Genomic DNA, 20,178 nt, shown 5'->3' on the forward strand with positions numbered 1-20,178 from the left:
ACAGCCATAAGATGTGTGTGTGTGTGTGTGTGTGTGTATATATATATATATATATATATATATGTATATATATATATGTATTTATTTTATCTCAGTTAAAAATCAACTCTGACAAAATGAATTGATTAATAGTTACCAGGGTAGAAAAGTTCACAAAATAACTTGGGTGTAACTCCTGTTTATGAGGTAGAAACTCCCTGTGAATTTGAGGTATTTTAAATAAATATTAGATTAAATAAATGGAGTTATACGGATGTGTTAAAAAATTTCTTTTATTTCTGACATATGTTTCGAAGATTACAATTGGTTCGTTCCAAAGGAATGAACGATGTTGAGAAAGATGTAATCTTCTGAGTCAATTTTTACGTATTTCCCTGAAGAGAAGATTACATCTTTCTCAACTTCATTCATTCCTTTGGAATGAACCAATCGTAATCTTCAAAACATATGTCAGAAATAAAAACAAATTGTATGAGTATATAGATACATATATATATATATATATATATATATATATATGTGTGTGTGTGTGTGTGTGTGTGTGTGTGTGTATGTGTGTGTGTGTGTATGTATACATGTGTATGTATATATATATATGTAGTGAACACCACTCTTTCCAACTGTTATAAATATAAACAAGCGCAGGCGTAGCAGAGAGCAGCCTGTTGTATCCATCACATGACTGACTATTCTTTGCGCGGGTAAATTATCTCCATTTGCCCCCAGGACGCCAACTGACCAACCGTAGCCCCTAATAAGGTCACGTGATAGTGTTTTTCTAATGCTTCTCTGGAGCCTACCTTCAGCTATAAATAGACTAAATTATACCCGCCAAATCGTCGCACCTCAGATTTCCTTTGAGATCTGGCCGCTGACCACACACGTGTAACACCAACCAGCCAGTTCCAGCGACGACATCGACACCATCGTCCAACTACGACTACCAGCATCGCCGCCACCGTCAACACGACACTACGACTACCAGCATCGTCCCCGCCAGCGTCAACATGACTCTACACGTACACAAGCTACCACAGCTAACCGCAGCACTTCTCTTCGACCCTGTTTGTGTGAATTGTTTCGCCACGAAAAATAACAGCCAAGAATTTAGCCTGCGAAGAACATCTGTATTCAAGAACCCGGCTTGGCATAGAAGCCCTAACATCACGACTAGTGATCGCTCTGCCCCACACGCTTTAACTTCTTATATACAAACACTTACCACTGTGTACTCTAACAAAGAACTGGTATCTTAAATTCTTATACGTGTTACTGACTCTATTCTATACTATGTATCTCACGCATTCGCATACATGTATTACTTGCACACACTCTTTTGTTTACATGACGGCCTGTCTTTAATGTGTTTTATTATGTCGCATTCACACACACACAGACATACAGTTTCATGCTCCAATAAATCTTACTGTTATACATCTCTATCGGTTGGTTCAATATAGTCTTCCTTACTGGCATTTCTAAGTTTTCTATGTTATCAAAGTATAACATATATATATCATTTTATATATTTTGTGTTCGACCGTGTGACGCGTTTAAGAAAGGAGCCTGTTTTTCCATTCGTCAACATTTCTCCTTTTGGGTTCGCACGGTCGTTCTTACATATCATCATCATCATCATCATCATCGTTTCACGTCCGCTTTCCATGCTAGCATGGGTTGGACGATTTGACTGAGGACTGGTGAAACCGGATGGCAACACCAGGCTCCAATCTAAATTTGGCAGAGTTTCTACAGCTGGATGCCCTTCATCAACACCGAAATTTAGAAATAGCAGTTAAAGTGCGAGACTTATTTATATGTGTGTGTATAGTTTGTGTGTGTGTGTGTGTGTGTGTGTGTGTGTATATATATATATATATATATATAGGAAGGTACAAGTAAAAATATATACATATATACATGCATGCATATATATATATATATATATATATATATATATATATGCATGCATGTATATATGTATATATTTTTACTTGTACCTTCCTTCACACTTGTACCTTCCTTCACACTTGCACACCTGTATGTGTATGTGTGAGTGTATGTACGTTTCTTTTTTGTGTGTATATGAGTGTGTTGTGTGTGTATGTGTATGACTGTATATCCTTGTGTTAAGTGTATATGTTTTTTCTATCACTTGTAATTTATAGCATGTTTCTCCTTCATATATTCATTTTCTATTCCTACTGTTTTATGATTGTCTTCCCTACCCCGGGCTAGTTTTTGAGTAAGGTAACTATCTTGAATTACACCAGCCAGTCTTGTCTGATTGCTGTTTTTTCCTTGTTAAGTTCTCTTTGTTTTTCTTTCTCTGCATGTCTCTCTCTTTTACTCTTGTTTCAGTAATTTGACTGCGGCCATGCTGGAGCACCACCTTTAGTCAAGCAAATCGACCCCAGGACTTATTCTTTGTAAGCCTAATACATATTCTATTGGTCTCTTTTGCTGAACTGCTAAGTTACGGGGACATAAACACACCACCAGCATCGGTTGTCAAGCAATGCTAGGGGGGACAAACACAGACACACAAACATACACACACACATATATATATATATACATATATATATATATATACATATATATATGATGGGCTTCTTTCAGTTTCCGTCTACTAAATCCACTCACAAGGCTTTGGTCAGCCCGAGGCTAGAGTAGAAGACACTTGCCCAAGATGCCACACAGTGGGACTGAACCCAGAACCATGTGGTTAGTAAGCAAGCTACTTACCACACAGCCACTCCTGCTTTAATATTGTAACTTTTTTCAAACATAGTCTTGCCTATCACTTTTTAGCCTCATGTAAAATATATATACATATATTTTTTCGTTTTCACTATCAATATGTATAACTCTCTATGTTATTTTTTTCTACTAGTCCACCTGTCACGTTATAGTTATACACACATGGCCCTGTTTATTATACTTTGACTTGACCTGTTACCATTTTTTAAAATATACCCGTTAGCTTTTCCTTCTTATTTTTATGTTCTAGTTTACCGCACATATAGACGTGCATACACATTGATATGTCTGTCTTTTTTTCCCTTTCGTCTTTCTTACTATCATTATTACTGTTATTTTGTCCCCCTTTAAAACTTGTTTGCAAATATCCGATTTTTTCCCCCTATTACCCCATTTGTATTCTCCCTTATTGTATCTTATTTTAATTTACTTTATTTTATTAAACCTTTTTTAATGTCCTTACAAAAATTCCTCACACTGATGAAAATGACAAGGCATAAATTTAATTATAATTACTATGGTTATAATTTTTTTCTTACATATTTGTATTGTCCTTTGAAATGTGCATATGTAGTGAATCTTATTTTGTATTAAATCTAATTTTGATTCAACATCTTTTTCTCCTCCAATTTTCTATAATTGTTAATGGTATTTTTATACCTATAACAATATTTTTCAACTACTATTTTCATATTCTTATTACTTGCTCTGGCTGTTTTTTATGAATATGATGAATCTTTAATAGAACATTATTCTTTCTCTCAATTTGGACCTCTCCAAAAGTTTGAATTGTTCTCTTTTGAACTTATTTTTTCCCATATATGTATATATATGTGTATACATATATGTATATATATGTATGTGTGTGTTTGTATATATATCAGATATACTTTTCGTAATGAGATAAAAAAAAAAAACCAAGGCTGTGTATAATATAGAACATTTATAAATCGAATGTCTTACAGCTGTTTCCAGGATATTTATTATATCTCTTCATCGGAGATGGTGTGAGAGGATGATTAAGCAATAGTTAGTTTAGTTAAGATAGGAAACAGAGAGTGAATGTAGGGATAAATCTTATATGTATACTATTCTGCCTAAACAATGGATTTACAAATACAACATCCCTACATTCACTCTCTGTTTCCTATCTTAACTAAAGTAACTATTGCTTAATCATCCTCTCACACCATCTCCGATGAAGGGATATAATAAATATCCTGGAAACAGCTGTAAGACATTCGATTTATAAATGTTCTATATTATACACAGCCTTGGTTTTTTTTTTATCTCATTACGAAAAGTATATCCTATATTCACACGCTCCACACCTGCACCCACCTATCATGAAATTTAACTTAATACCATTGTTTGATAGTGAATGTACATTCCTTTTGGCAGATGTTGTTTGTCAGTAAAATTACTTGCACATCTCAGATGTTTCTTGTCATAGCCAAGTAGTCAGTTACATCAGTCTTAACTCTATCTTAAAACCTATTGCCTTTAACTTTCGTGTATAGTAATGATCTATGATCAACTTAAAATCAAGTAGCTAAGCTCTCACCAGAATACCACAGCTACTTTCTTTTACACCTAATATTTAACACTTCATTTTCAACAAACCTCTCAGAATGAACATCAACTGATGTGTATCTAAGAAAAACAGAATGAACAAGAGATAGTTGATAGCAAAATCTTTTAAACCAATCTCAAACTTACCTTGTCATGCAATGTCCAACCAACATACTTCAAGTAGCTATCATCAAGAAACATGTAAGGGTACTTTCGCATCCACACCCCGATCTCTGATGAACATATTGCTCTTATTTCTGGCTGGGTGTCCCTGCAAAAATGTCAGCAAATCATCAACCCATGACTTACCTTGTCATGCAATGTCCAACCGACGTACTTTAAGTAGCTATCATCTAAAAACATATTCGGGTACCTCCGCATCCATACCCCAATTTCTGTTGTACATATTGACCTTATTTCTGGGTGTGTATCTCTGAAACAGTACAGGAAAACCAGGTTATAAGGCTTTCCCTTTAGTTGTTTAGGACTACAAAATGGATATTATATGTTTATGCTTCGTTCCTTAGCACATCTGAGTAGGAAGTGATATAAAATCTTTTCACCTTGTAGCTAAAATAATAACTGCTGATGGATGTTTTGCCCTCCAACTTTTTTTGTTCATCAAAAAGCAGAGGAAGAAATGTCTGGTTATGCTACAAGTAACTTTTTGCATTCAAAGATCAGAAAAACAATATCAACCATATCAAATGATTGTGACAATTAATAAGAATATTCTAGAGTCTCAAAAGTGACCAACTAGAATGGAACAACGAGACAAACATTAGAAAATGTAAATTTAGTTGCAGTCAAGTACTTTATCAAGTGCAAAAAACTGAAACTAACTATGGAGTAAAAGATCATGCTCCACAAATAACAGTGCCACAATGAGAAGAAAGGGTTAAGAAATAAATAAGACAAATAAAGAAATATTCAAAACATTCTGAAGTCTCAGGTAACCTAGCTCCCAACAGCATTTTTCTTTTATCCGTGACTTTGTCAGAAAGAGAACTCACATAAAGCTTTGAAGGTTAATTAAGAAAATAGGAAAAAGAAACCCTGGCAGGAGTACAAAGGAGACAATAACTAATTCTTAGACAGCTGAAGGATTAACGACATTCAGTGCCCATTACTAAAGGCATTTAAAGGTCAGATGGTGGTATTTAAATATACACAACCTTAAAACAAGCACATCTGATAGGCTTCCACAGTTTTTGTTTACCTAATTTCATTCACAAGGCCAAGTTTTACCCGAGAGTCTGATAGAAGATATTGGGTCATCCCATAAATAATGCAGCCTTTTCAATTGCATGAACTAAAAGTCAGAGGGGGACAGGATAAACTACCTGCATAAACTTGCTATAAAAGCAGGTAGTAATTTTACCTTGTGCTTATTCTTTGTGCAAATTTTGGAGAGTACAGTTCAATTTTAACAGTTATTTTTTCAAAGTTATAATGGAAGTGACAAAGGAGAATATTTTGCTTTATGAGCTTAATAAAGGTAACAACGCAACGGAAAGTGCGAGGAATATTAATGCAGTATATGGGGATCAGACATAAGCATAAGCCAGTGTCAATAGTGGTTCCAGAAATTCCGAACCAGAAACTACAGCCTAGAAGATGAGCCTTGTCCTGGAAGAGCTGTAGAGCTCAACAAGGATGTCCTGCAAAACCTGGTGGAATAAAACCCTTTGTAACTGTTGAGGAACTAGCAGAGAAGCTTGGATTTGGTTATTCAACCATTCATTGGCACCTGTGCACCATCAGAAAAGTCAGCAATTGGGTCAATGGTTCCTCACAAACATTCTGAGTCTAATCGTGCGCAGAGAGTGAATGCGTGCTTTTCTTTGCTGTTACGTCTCATGAATGAACCTTTTTTGGAACGAATAGTGAGTGGTGACAAGAAATGGGTTCTCTATAAAAATGCCAAGCACCAAAGACAGTGGGTAGGGAAAGGAAAAACACCGGCATCCCAGGCTAAAGAAGGTCTTCACCCATGTAAGGTGTTGTTATCTGTTTGGTGGGATATGAAAGGTTTAGTCTACTTTGAAATTTCAAACCCAAACCAAATGATAACAAAAGGAGATCTACTGTCAGCAGCTTAAGTTAGCGCTAGAAGAACGACCATCTTTGGTTTCAAGATGAAAGGTGTTCTTCCATCAGGATAATGCTTGGCTACATACAGTGAGGATAACATTCCAAAGGCTGGAGCAGTTTGCATGGGAAACAATACCCCACCCACCATATTCGTCAGACATTGCCCCATCTGATTATCGTTCATTTAGCAGTTTTCAAAATCATTTGGATGGAAAAAATATGAATTCTGTAGACAAGGTCAGAACAGTACTGGACGAGTACTTTTTGTCACGGACAAGTCTGGAAGAGGAGCCTCGCAAGTCTACCAGATAGATGGAAGAACATTGTAGTAAATGAAGGAGAGTATATTTTAGATTAAAAAAGAACTTTATCTTAATTTTTAAAAAGAAAAGAAGTAGAAAAAACTGTATTATTTATGGGATGACCCAATACTTGCTCGGCCACATGCCCATGTCCATGTAAAATTCAACTTATCCAAAAGAGATATATTGCACCACATTACACTCACACACTACTTATCACATGTCCCTCTCCACATTCACCATTTATCATATACCACTACACGCAACCTCAATTGCACATCACTACATATGTCTATCATGCCTCAATTCACATCTCACACACCATCTATCAAGCCTCACCACCACACACCACCCAACACATATTACTGCAAACTTCATCTCTAGCACCTTTACCTTTCAATGAATTACTTCATATTTTATGTGCTATGTCTTTCCACTCATTTTGATGATATTCTTTGTAAATATTAACACTGACTGTTTTGTATAAAACCCTCAGCAATGTCATAGTATCAGAATATATAAGGATAAAATGTTCTTTAGGTGACTTTAGTCAAGTCCATTCTGTTGCATGCAGTCAGAATAGGTCTCTGAACTGAGGATATCTCGAGTGAGCTGTGTTGCTTCTTACTGTTGCAACAATCCATGGATATACATTTTTATTTATTTCTCCTGTCCATTTCAGAGACCTTTCAGAAAAAGCTAAAGAAACTGCCTTACTAAGCCATTAAAAAAAAAAAGCTGGAAGAGTTTTAAAAAAGCGAATTGAAAAGGCTACTGAAGCTCTTTATGATATTCAACAGCTTTACTACAAAAAGTATCTTGCACATGCCACAGAAAAACTAAGTTTAGAGTGAGTGACAGTATTTTCTGAGCTTGAGAATAACATGCACTGGACACATTACTGAATTTAGTAACAATTGCTAAGTACAGTATAAGGTTACAAACATATTCGGGAAGGTGTTTAGTCAATTAAATCAACCTCCAACACTTCACTGTTCCATTTACCAACTGCAGCAGAATGCAAAAGTCAATGTTGACTCCAACATAACTAAATACCACACAGACTTACACCCTTTCTTTTCTATTCTCAGTTAACTTTTTATTTTCTTGAATAATGACCGGCTATAAGCTGTACTTGAGGAAGACTGGTCTTTGCACCAAAAATTAGCCAAGAATTAACTCATCTTCCAATATCACCAAGTCTAACTACTCTACATAGTGCCTGGGTTAGGGAAATATGTTCACATAATTTGTCAGACAAAAAGTTTGAAAACAAACAGCGTTTCATATAGAAAGCACAAACTTTTTTTTTTTTTCTTCTTTTCAGTAGTTACTAGTTGATTCCTCCAATGTGAACACAAGTATTCAAATTCTGATGTGCTTACTTCATACATAAAACATGGCCATGATCAACTATCACTGTTTCGTAACTTAGACTTTTGTACTGGACATTTTTTCCCCATTCCCATGGGATTTGCTTCCTGACCAAACAGCATTCGCAGCAAAAGCAAATATGAAACAAAAACCCAACATTTTTCAAGTTTCAACAGAATGACTTGTTAAAAACAAAAACCAAGCACTAACTGAGGCAGAACTATAGTGGTTAGATTAAAAAGAACATTTTAAATGTCATCCTTTTTTTTTTGTAGCTAGCTAGCACATAACTGATTACAGTTTCTAGTTCAGCACGTAAGAACTAACTCAGTATTGACAATTCTGATATGTAAGACCCTAAATCAAATAAACTTCCACCAAACCTGATGTAAAAACAAAAGAGCAATTTAATTTCTGAGGAAGAAAGAGGAAGTTGATAACTATCCAGAATACAAGCTTTGAGACAATATAAACACAGTTATATCAGCATTTATCGAAGTTTTAATGGTGATTAAACTACATCACAGAGGACAATATATACACACACACACACACACACACACACACACACAGAGTGAGTGAGTGAGTGTGTTTTGAAGAGGTAAAGCTACAATGTAATTTGTGTGTTAAAATGAAAAGTCATTTCTTTTATAAGTAATTTCAAGTTTAGAAAGGAAAATAGTATGGAGGCTTAGATAATAGGGAAATTAATAAGACTAAAACAACTAATTAAATTACTGGAGTATAAGAACTTCAAAACAAATGAAATTTTACATCATGGAAATAAAAAAAAACAAAAAAAAACCATTTTAACTGCATCATGTGCATGTCTGTTGTAATACACCTTGTATAATGGTAATTTTGGTAGTTAGTCTAACATAAAAGAGAGGCAACTGATCATTACGTATGAAGTCCAATAGAAGATGGGCTAGAAAATAAGTTCTATTATTTCACCATTATAATTTATGCCAAATATAATATTAATGATAACAAGATGACTCCATATTAAAACTACTTGGGTAATTATTTTTCAATACAAAAAGCATGCAGCGATGTACATGAGTGAAGACAGTAGAGGTTGCAGGACAAAGTTGTTTTTCTTTTTTTATGAATTTAACCCTTTAACATTTAAACTGACTATACCAAAATATTCTACATAATTTAGGTTCTAACCAGCCAGATCCAGCCCCTCACACCTATCCTACTATGTTATTCTAAAAATTAACAATCATACCATCAAAATCTGAAAGCTACAGGATGATGCATCATTAATTCAAAACAATGTAAATAAGCATTGCATTTGACAGAGAAATCTGAATGCTAAAGGGTTAAAGAGCTTCATTAAACCTAAGAAGATTAGGAAAAGTGTGAAATTTGGAATTGAGTGCGAAGAAAAATATTTCAGATTATTAATCCTATTGTGGAAATGGAAGATAAGGGGAAATTACAAAAACTGTTGACTGATAGCAAGACATGGCTAAATTTGTTTTTGTTTTTTTTTTTGAGAAAAACAAAACAAAACAAAAGAGGGAATAGGAACAAGTAAATAAAAACTGATTTTATATTACTAACAGAAATGACCAAGATTTTATAGACCTGTTCAATGCAAAATCGCATGGCAAAAAAAGATACATAGATATAAGTTTATGCTGATAATAAAATGAAAAGAAAATAATAGCTAAGTCTAATAAGTTTAAAAAGAAAAGTTATCTTATATTTAAAAATCCAAGTTCTAAAACAACTACTTTTCAAATGAATGCAAAACAAAAATACAGCAAAATATGAATTTGATAAACATTCAACAATAGAAATGTTATTACTTAAATATCTAATGATGTAACATTGTTTTTATTAAACAGGATGAAAATACCTTCACGATGAATAGTTATGATTCATTTGTTGTAATAAACAAGCAACATGCACACAAACACACACTATATACATGTGTATGAATGTGTGTGTATGCGCATGTGTATTATTCAAAATAATTACTGCCAACAGCAGCAGACTCTACAAAAACAGATACAGCTATACTGGTCTGATACAACATAGACCACAACAAAAACAAAAACTGGAACCTGATCTTTACAATCAAATCAACAAGCATGGACAAAATATTGCATTTAACTGCTTTTAATTAAACCTATCATCAAATAATAATAATAATAATAAAAATAATAATGCAGCTATCATGCCCTGATGCAGTAACAGGCAGTGGCTCTCATGGCTTCTGATCTTAACTGATTAGTAGTGTTATTATCATGTAGATGTTTTGTCTTAGTATAAAAGATGGGCTACAGCAAATATTCTGCTCAATACCACAGACTTGCTTGTCAATTGCTTGACCATAACCAGTTGAGTATGTCCCTTAGTGGCTGACAATATGTGCATCTCTGATCATGAGCAGAAGTAGTTGGGAAGCATCATAGCCATGTGTTGAGAGGAATTCTTCAGGGTTTGAATAAATCACCTCTGAAAACATTGGTTGTTTCGTTTAACATTCTTAACCCTTATTCAGGACACTTTTGAGGAGGATGGGCTACTCAACCTGAAGAAAATCTTGATATGAGATCACCATGTTATGCACATATGGTTGTGATGCATGTGCTTGGTGTACCCCTATCAGACAGGTAGTCATGATGGGTGTATTGGGCTTCGTATATTTTACCCCAGTGTCACTTTGATGGCATGCATTGCTCACTCACTCAGTAATAATAATGAAACTGCACCACTTCACATACAGCTTGAAAAGTGCTGAGCCTCTATTTGGAAAAAAGAAGTAGAGGGAATCCATAAACATTACGTATATATCATCCAAATCTTGAATGCTAAAACTTGGAATTTAAATTTCTAGGTACCTTATTCCTTCATAAGTTTAAAATGAAATTTATCTTTACGTAGCAGTAATAAAATAGTAGATAGCATATACTAGACAGCATTTACTTAAATATTCAGACAGCAAAAGAGATATTTAGACTTCAAAAATAGTTATTTTTTATACAGAAATTGTTATAGGTACTTCACTTTTTCTTAATTCTGCATCAATTCCAACAGATTGAGAGCAATCAGATAGATTACTCTGTCAAATGCAATGCATTGTCTCATAGCACCAAGACTTCAATGATATATTTATACTCAAATTAACATTGCAGGGTAAGTATGAGAGGCCAGATCTGGCCAGTTTAAATGCTAAAGGCTTACAGTGAATCCATCACATTTTGATACAGATCAAAACAAAGACATAAGGATATAGATTGGAATTGAGTCTGCAATCTAAAATTGCAGTACTGACTTCTTTGATTAAAGATGAAATTTACTATTAAAGTGTGCATACATACACACACTGCACAATTATATATCCATAGGCACAGGTGTGGCAGTATAGTAAGAAGTTTGCTTCCCAACCACATAGTTCTGGGTTCAGTCCCAATGTGTGGCACTTTAGGCAAGTGTCTTTTACTGTAGCCTTGGTTTGGCCAAAGCCTTGTGAGTAGATTAGGCAGACGGAAATGTGTATGTGTGTGTTTGTCACCATAACTTTGCAGTTCAGCAAAAGAGACCAAAGAATAAGTATCAGGTTTTAAAAAATGAAAATAAATAGTGGGGTTGATTTGTTTGACTAAAATTCAAGGTGGTGCCGCCTCAGTATGGTCACAGTCTAATGACTGGAACAAGTAAAAGAATAAAAGAATACTCCAATCTTTGCAGCCACCTACCATTATCATTCTCCTTATTCTTGTGTTTTCCTTAGATATCCTATAACAAGGTACCATCCATCTGAAACACAAGGAACATACACAAGCAGCATAGTCTTCTAAGAATTTAATATAAAGAAACCTTCTTAGTTCTAGTAATGGCATCTAGGGAAAATCTTTTCAAAGCAAATTCCTTAAATAACAGCAGTCATTTTGAATGAGGGACTTCAACATTCAAAGGTGAGATGATAGCTTATAACAGCATATTATGAATGAAATTTCATCTGATTAGAATATCATATCAATTGGATGGTTGAGCTCTAGCATGAAAGAAATATCATTTAAAACAATACCATCTCTTTGCACTAGTAATTGTCTTAGAATCAAAGCTCACTTAGGAGAAAGAACAACTTCACAGTTTTTTTTCCTTTTAATCTTTTTTTTGGTTTCTTTTTCCACAACACCTCCTAGTGAATAATGCAATGAAAATTGAAGGTTGGGCAATCACAAGGAAAAGTTCAATTAACCTCACAGATAGATACAGACATGACAATATGAGGGTAACAGAAAGATATAATCTAGTAACAGACTGAAAGGTGAAGAAAGGAAATGAAGGAACAACACTGAAATAATCACAAAACAGAAAAAAAGGGGGTAAAAAACTACATAAAATTCAAGACAAAAAAAATTCCCGTGCAAATAATCCTGTGTTTATGAGTGTATTTCTACCTCTTATTTTGATAGTAGCATTAGGTTAAAAACTTAACATGAAATATTTTCTATAAGTATCAAACTAATACAGAAACAGTATTTAGTATACCAGCAAAAGTATTACTACATAGTTTTACATATACTGCATTTCTATGGATATCAATACAATGGTTGTGGCAAAAAAATGCAAAGATCAGTCAATAGCACTTTTCTGACAGACAACTGATGCCTATTGAGAAATGATGAATGAATGTATGGATGGATGGAAAGACTTTCCAGGTACAGATCCATGACCTCACATGGACCTGCACCATTGTATTATGTATATATATATATATATATATATATATATATATATATATATATATATATATATATATATTTATTGAGGAGTGGTACTTGTATGACAGATATTATGATCTGAGGTCAAGTTACATAGTTACATTAACAATTTAAAATTCATAGACACTGCTAAATCTATTTGTTTTGATATTATTTTGTAATTATTATCATTATTTCACTTTATCTGTATCACACATCAATTTTTGTTGTTTTACATATATGACCTTCCCACTGAGATTTTTTACTTTATAAATTAGTGACCAGCTCAAAGATATATGTGAAAGTCTTTTATATACAATGCAACATTATTTATTGTATAATAATATCACAGAAGTGAATTTAATGTTTTAAATGGCTAGTATGGCTACTACAATGCAATTGTTATATATACATGCAATTAATCTCTCTCTCTCTCTCTCTGTACACACACACTCACTGATAGCTATTCTGGAACTGTTCTAAAAACTGGTTAGGTCCAGCTCTGCTTGTTACTGAAAGCAGAGATGAGGATCTAGGAATAAAAGCTACAATTATATAGTTCCAGGATACTCCTCACTCATTATCATCATCACCGTTTAACGTCCGCTTTCCATGTTGGCCTGTGGAAGTTTGATGTGGTCTAGTTGATACTAACGAGACAAGTGGTTTGGATTGTTTTACAGTAATAAAATAAGAAACCAGTTTTAGTGTTCTTCATAGGAGAGGGGAAATTGTGGGGATTGAAAACGAGATGAAAATTTGCCATGTTTAATAAAATTAAGGTCTACAATATTAGTTTCAAATTTTGGCACAAGGCCAGCAATTTCAAGGGAGGGATACATCAATTACATTGACCCCAGTACTCAAATGGTACTTATTTTATCAACCCTGAAAGGATGACAAGCAAAGTCAACCCTGGCGGAATTTGAACTCAGAATGTAAAGATGGACAAAATGCCACTAAGCATTTTGCCCAGCATGCTAACAATTCTGTCAGCTCACTGCCTTATGAAGCTCTACAATATTAAACAAACCTAAGAGTGAGATGAGTCCTGGAGTCAAAGTTATCCCTACACAAGGCTTAGCATTATTCCACTAGATAACTACAAACATTGAATATGGTCAATCATTTGTACATGGTTGAACTATTTCTCACACCAACACCAAGTACAAATGATTTTCAATCAAACTGATTACACCAGCCAGTAGTGAAAATGGCTTCAGTTTATAGGGTAGATTCTACTAATAAACTATATCTCACTGAGTGCAACCATACTGACTCTAAGAAATGTGACTAAAAGCTCCAATGTGCATAAACTTGCAGCACCAGTGACGATTTCAACTGTCATGTTCTGTGATTTAAGCAACAGTCTCAGAAATACATTCACAAAAACCCAGTCAAATATTCTTATTTATATATATATATCTATCTGTAAAAATATGTGACACTTCGACATTCCTCTATTTGCATAATATCGAGGTCTCTTTCTTTCTTTTGTTGCCACCCCTGCCAAATATATATATATATATCATCATCATCATCATCATCGTTTAACGTCCGCTTTCCATGCTAGCATGGGTTGGACGATTTGACTGAGGACTGGTGAAACCGGATGGCAACACCAGGCTCCAGTCTGATTTGGCAGAGTTTCTACAGCTGGATGCCCTTCCTAACGCCAACCACTCAGAGAGTGTAGTGGGTGCTTTTACGTGTCACCCGCACGAAAACGGCCACGCTCGAAATGGTGTCTTTTATGTGCCACCCGCACAAGCCAGTCCAGGGGCACTGGCAACGATCTCGCTCGAAAATCCTACAGGAGCCAGTCAGGCGGTACTGGCAACGGCCACGCTCAAAATGGTGCATCTCATGTGCCACCCGCACAAGAACCAGTCCAGGGGCACTGGCAACGATCTTACTTGGCTTGCCGGGTCTTCTCACGCACAGCACATTTCCAAAGGTCTCGGTCCGTAGTCATCGCATCGGTGAGGCCCAATATATATATATATATATATATATATATATATATATATAAATAAGACTACCATTCGCCATGATAGATCGCTAACCACTACACGCATTTTTTTCTCTGCTTGTTTCTTTCTGTGGAAGAGCGTAGGCTCAAAATGTTAAAGACTTTTTCAATTCCCGAGCATTATTCTAATACATCTGTTTGTTTTCTACACCACCTGTCTTCGTCTTTTGTTTTTTTTGTGAATTCTCCCTATATATATATATTTTAATTACCACAATGTAGGTAAGTAGTAAAAGTCCTTATACTAGCACTGGAATACACTAGTCCAAGGCACACTATTTGTTCTAATCAACCTAGCTGAAAGTACTTTATAATAAAGTTGCTAGTAATAAGATTATCACCCAACTATAAAACATCTAATCTAAATAATTCAATCAAATATCTCAAATTAATAAATATATATAGAATAAAAATTAAATTAAATTAAAAAGAATACTTTTCAGTGTAAAGTGTACTGAGTTATAAAAGCCATTTTCATATGGTAATGAACCATAACTTTGGACCCTACCACAAGAGTACAGAGTTCTTTACTAATCCAAACAATATTATTAGCCAGGTGTATAACAGAGAGCTAATAAAGTATTTTGTCCACATTCATAATGCCTCACTACTAACTCTGTTTTTATACACATATATACACACACATATATACATGTATATACACACATATATACACACACACACATAATACATATACACATACACACACACGAAGTGTCAGTCGTGACTTTTCCAAGAATTAATGAAATAAATGAAAAATAGTTTCAACTAGAAATTGAAACAAAGTTATGAACTTGTTCATGAATCATAGTTTATTGCAAGCAATGAATGGTCAAATGTTAGACTTAACGATAATAAATACTTGATCTCAAAATGAGAAATGGCAAAATTAATTCTTGCTTGACCACAAAACAAAAAATATCAGACATGATGTCATAAAATTCCTCTCAATTCTGCTATTTTATATTTCATTTTCTTATCAGGATGGTTTTTGCAAAATTGGACACTTGTATATATTACCTGTCAGAAATGCTTTTACAATTGGACACCCTTCGTACTACTCATTTTACAACTAAAGTTAAAATAGGACCTGAAGCAAGCAGAATTATATGACAACACATTGCCTATAGTAGTGTTTGAACTCACAGTCACATGCTCAGTAGACTAACAACTGAACTTTACAGCAGTTTAGTCTCTGCCAAGTTATTATCACATTATTTTAATTGAAATACACACACACACAAAAAAAAGACTTTTCTAGCTATTGTCTACCTATAAATCTTTGATAAAATTAAAGAAAAATTGTATCTTTAGATCAATAATCCATTTTTAGGGCACCAATATAACATAGTTTTCCTGTACCTTTTATGAGATATGTTACCCAGCAATATGAACAACAGTACTTTTTTCAAAATATGGTAATGGTTTTTTTTTACAAGGTTTCCCATCTATTAAAAAACTAATTAAGCAGTTTAGCATAACCAATTTTGATAGCAAAGCTGAGGGCTGGAACCAAATAAATAAATATAATAAAAAATAAAATAAAGCATGGAAGTTTCTATATACTGCATTGTAGAAAATTAAGAGTGGTAATTTATGATTACATCTGATTTACATAAGAAAAGTAATGGAAAATTATCTGACAGAGATTCTTTGTGAATGTTAAAAAACGAAATTTAGTCAATGTGATATTTTTCTGTTTTCTTTTTTGCAACCAATAGAAACTTCCAGCAAACACAAATGACAAAAAGTACATATTTAGAAGATCATAATGGTGAACAAATACTAAAATTAATTATAGAAGAGAGAAAAGGAGGATAAATATTGGGAATATATACACAAATAATTAACTCAAAAAAATTCAGATTAAACTCTTGCCTGATTGTAAGTTTAAGAAAAAGTAATATTTAAAGATTAGTGTTGTCATTAACAGATTACAAAAACTGATTAACATTTGTTAAATGATGTCACACATCACTATAATTCATTGTCTGGTTAATAATTTGATTACATATTTTTCTTTATTATAACTATTATAAGTTACAAAAATATATAAATAAAAGAAATTACATGCAAAACAATTAAGGATATTTAATCTGATCCAAAATAATTACTGAGACATTTTGTGGATAGTAATTTAGTTTAATAGTGTAAGTTGTTCTTTATTATTTAGTGAAGCACTATTGCATCAGGCAACCTAGTGTCATAATAACTTCTTTCTTACAAAGGCACAAGGCCAAAGATTTTGGGGAGGGTGTAATTAATAAATCAAGCCCTAGAAGAATGAACAGCCATGTCAATTTTGTTACAGTCTGAACTCAATGTAAAAGGAATAACTAAATAATGCACAGTATTATTGTTATGCCATTCATAACAATATAACAATCCTTTCTACTATAGGTATAAAGCCTCAGATTTTAGGGGAGGGGTCTAGTTGATTATATCAACCTCGATATGCAACTGATACTTATGTTATTGACCCTGAAAGGTAACGTCAAACTTGACAGAATTTGAATTCAGTATGTAAAGAGCCAAAAGAAATGTTAAGGATTTTGTCCAACATGCTAATGATTCTGCTAGCTCTCTACCTTAATAAAAGTTTAAATTTTGGCACAAGACCAGCAATTCAGAGGCATGGGGTAAGTTGATTACATTGCCCACAGTGCTCAACTGGTACTTATTTTATCAACCCTGAAAGGATGAAAGGCAAAGCAGACCTCAGCAAAACTTGAACTCAAGAACATAGTTGGACAAAATGCTGCTGCTAGACATATTACCTAACATGCTAATGATTCTGCAAGCTCACTGCCTTAATATTATTAATAACTTTTTACATTAACACAAGGGCAAAACTTTTGTAGGGGACATAATCAATTTACTCTACCCTAGAATTTATTTGAGGAGTGAGAACTTATTCTATCAACCCCACAGAGATGAAGGGATTAACAATTCATAATATAAAAAGGTATTTTGTTTAGCACTGAATGAATTCTTAACTTTTTAGATCATTTACAAATATTTTTAGAAAAAGTAATCAGACAAGAGTTAAATAAAATTTAATCTAAAAATGACTTTCTTTTCCCTGCAATTCTTCAATTTAATTTTAAAACACTTAAAATTACACCTGAAATATTTCTCATGTTCACATTTTGTTCACCATTTTAAATGGAATTGCATGCAAATGGGATACCAATTTAAAAGAAAAAAAACAACAAAAGGACAAAAAACAAACAAACAAGCATCATAATATAAACAAAGTAATTCAAATTCTACTGCAGGTAAATGGCAAAACATAAAATAAAAATTCTTTTTTGTAAAACAAAAAAAATTTCACATTTCAAAAATTAAATTTAAAAAAATATTTTTTAAGCAATAAAATATATTCTGCTGAAAATCTTAATGTAAAAGAAGTAAATAAATAAATCTTTGCTGAAGGTAAATCTGCCAAGAATTGATAAAGGTAAAAATAAATCACATGGCCAACCCAGTGGAGAAGACGACAAAGGATGCAAGCCTCAATGCTGTAGATCCCAGCCCGAAGGAGGATTTAGCTATGAGGCACCTTGTCCTTCCACTTGGGACCAGGGATACTTTGGAATGATCTGATATGGAATGCTTCACATATATATATATACATATTTGTTTGTTCACTTTCTTCATGCTAGCATATATTAGACAAGGATATTATATGAGGCAGAATTTTAGAGCAAGATGCTCTTTCTGTGGCAGGCATGGCTGTAGGGTTTCAAAATTCAAAGCACAGGTTTCAGATTCAATTCCACAGCAAGCACCTTGGGCAAATGATTACTACAGTAGACACAAGACAACCAAAGCCATATGAGCATGTTTGGTAGACAGAAAACAAGTGAAGCTTGTATATATTATATATACATATACTACATCATGCATGCATTTATGCAGAGGTTGCTCCTGTCAACATTGTTAAAGACCAATTATATTACATATAAAGGCTACACATCTCAGATGATTTGACAAGTCTTGATTATGTAACTAATAATTATCCTTCGTTCATGAAACATATCAAATGGTGTAATTATGTATCTGAAAACAGCCTCATATTTTTCTACATGTACACTGTGAAAGAAGCAAACTCCTGATTCATACCAAATGATATTGCAATAAAATGCAACAGGAGTTCTAAATACTAGTTGTTTGTTGCACAGTTTAAAGTCAGAATTGCACTATATAAATCTATTAATCATCATCATCATCATCATCATCGTTTAACGTCCGCTTTCCATGCTAGCATGGGTTGGACGATTTGACTGAGGACTGGTGCAACCAGATGGCTACACCAGGCTCCAATCTAATTTGGCAGAGTTTCTACAGCTGGATGCCCTTCCTAACGCCAACCACTCAGAGAGTGTAGTGGGTGCTTTTACGTGTCACCCGCATGAATGTGTGTCTTTGCATGTGTTTGTCCCTCACTACTGTTTGACAATGGTGTTGTGTTTACATCCCTTTATAACTTACCAGTTTGGCAATAAGAGACTGATAGGTTTAAAAAAAAAAAATTAAGTACTGGGGTTGATTCATTCAGCTAAAAATTCTTCAAGGTGGTGTTCCAGTATGGCTACCATCTAATGACTGAAACCAGTAAAAGATATGCCAGCCTGATGTTGCACAGTTGATATATGTGTTAGGGTATGATATCTTGTTTGAATATGATAACATAAAATGCTGTTTCTGATATCTCATTTGTTGATAGTTAAAGCCATGATACTTTCATTCAGAAACAACAATCAGCTCAACAGATTACATAATCATTGATTTTTAAGGATCAATAACTTTTGTTATCAATAGATACCTGCAAATTGTTATTGATGAATATTATATTTTTTCACTTGATTTACCTTGAAACATTATTTCCTCAACCATCATCTCTTGCTTGACTTCATTATTTTATTTATTTACTTTTAATTTACCTGGATATAACCAATAAGGTTAAGGAACCTTCTTTATGTCACTCAAGCACTAAATAAATCTACCCAAGTACTCACTCAAACATTTAATAAATTTACTAACCCATTATTCATCCAACAAAATACACCCATTCACCTTCTTGGTACTCATTTTAATAGAAAATTACAAAGCTGTGTATTTTTTTATATAAGGGATAGTAAGTATTTTGTCAACTGAATTGAGTCCAGTATATCAATGGTACTAACCCCATTATGGATGCAAGACAGTTGTCTGGCAAGATTTGGACTCAAAATGTATAGGCTTAAGAGAATATTTACAAGATATTTAAGCCCAGTGCTCAGCCAATTGACATATAAGTATGTCAATTCCT

General features: G+C 33.7%; 1 protein-coding gene across 12 annotated transcripts in view; it reads right to left on the minus strand.

Moving 5' to 3' along the window:
* LOC106877516 (cohesin subunit SA-1) overlaps positions 1-20,178 on the minus strand; it is a 101,575-nt gene that overhangs the window by 58,932 nt on the left and 22,465 nt on the right. For 3 of the 12 annotated variants that reach the window (XM_089366637.1, XM_089366635.1, XM_089366633.1), the window contains exon 4: positions 4,483-4,606. In XM_089366637.1, coding sequence (XP_089222763.1) covers positions 4,483-4,606 — 124 coding nt within the window. Of the gene's footprint in view, positions 1-4,482; positions 4,769-11,821; positions 12,742-20,178 lie in introns of those variants that run through there. The other 9 variants (XM_089366638.1, XM_089366636.1, XM_089366634.1 and 6 more) reach the window with 5 other exon arrangements.

The sequence above is a fragment of the Octopus bimaculoides genome, chromosome 19 (assembly GCF_046866305.1).
Source record: "Octopus bimaculoides isolate indiv1 chromosome 19, ASM4686630v1, whole genome shotgun sequence".
NCBI classification, from domain to species: domain Eukaryota; kingdom Metazoa; phylum Mollusca; class Cephalopoda; order Octopoda; family Octopodidae; genus Octopus; species Octopus bimaculoides.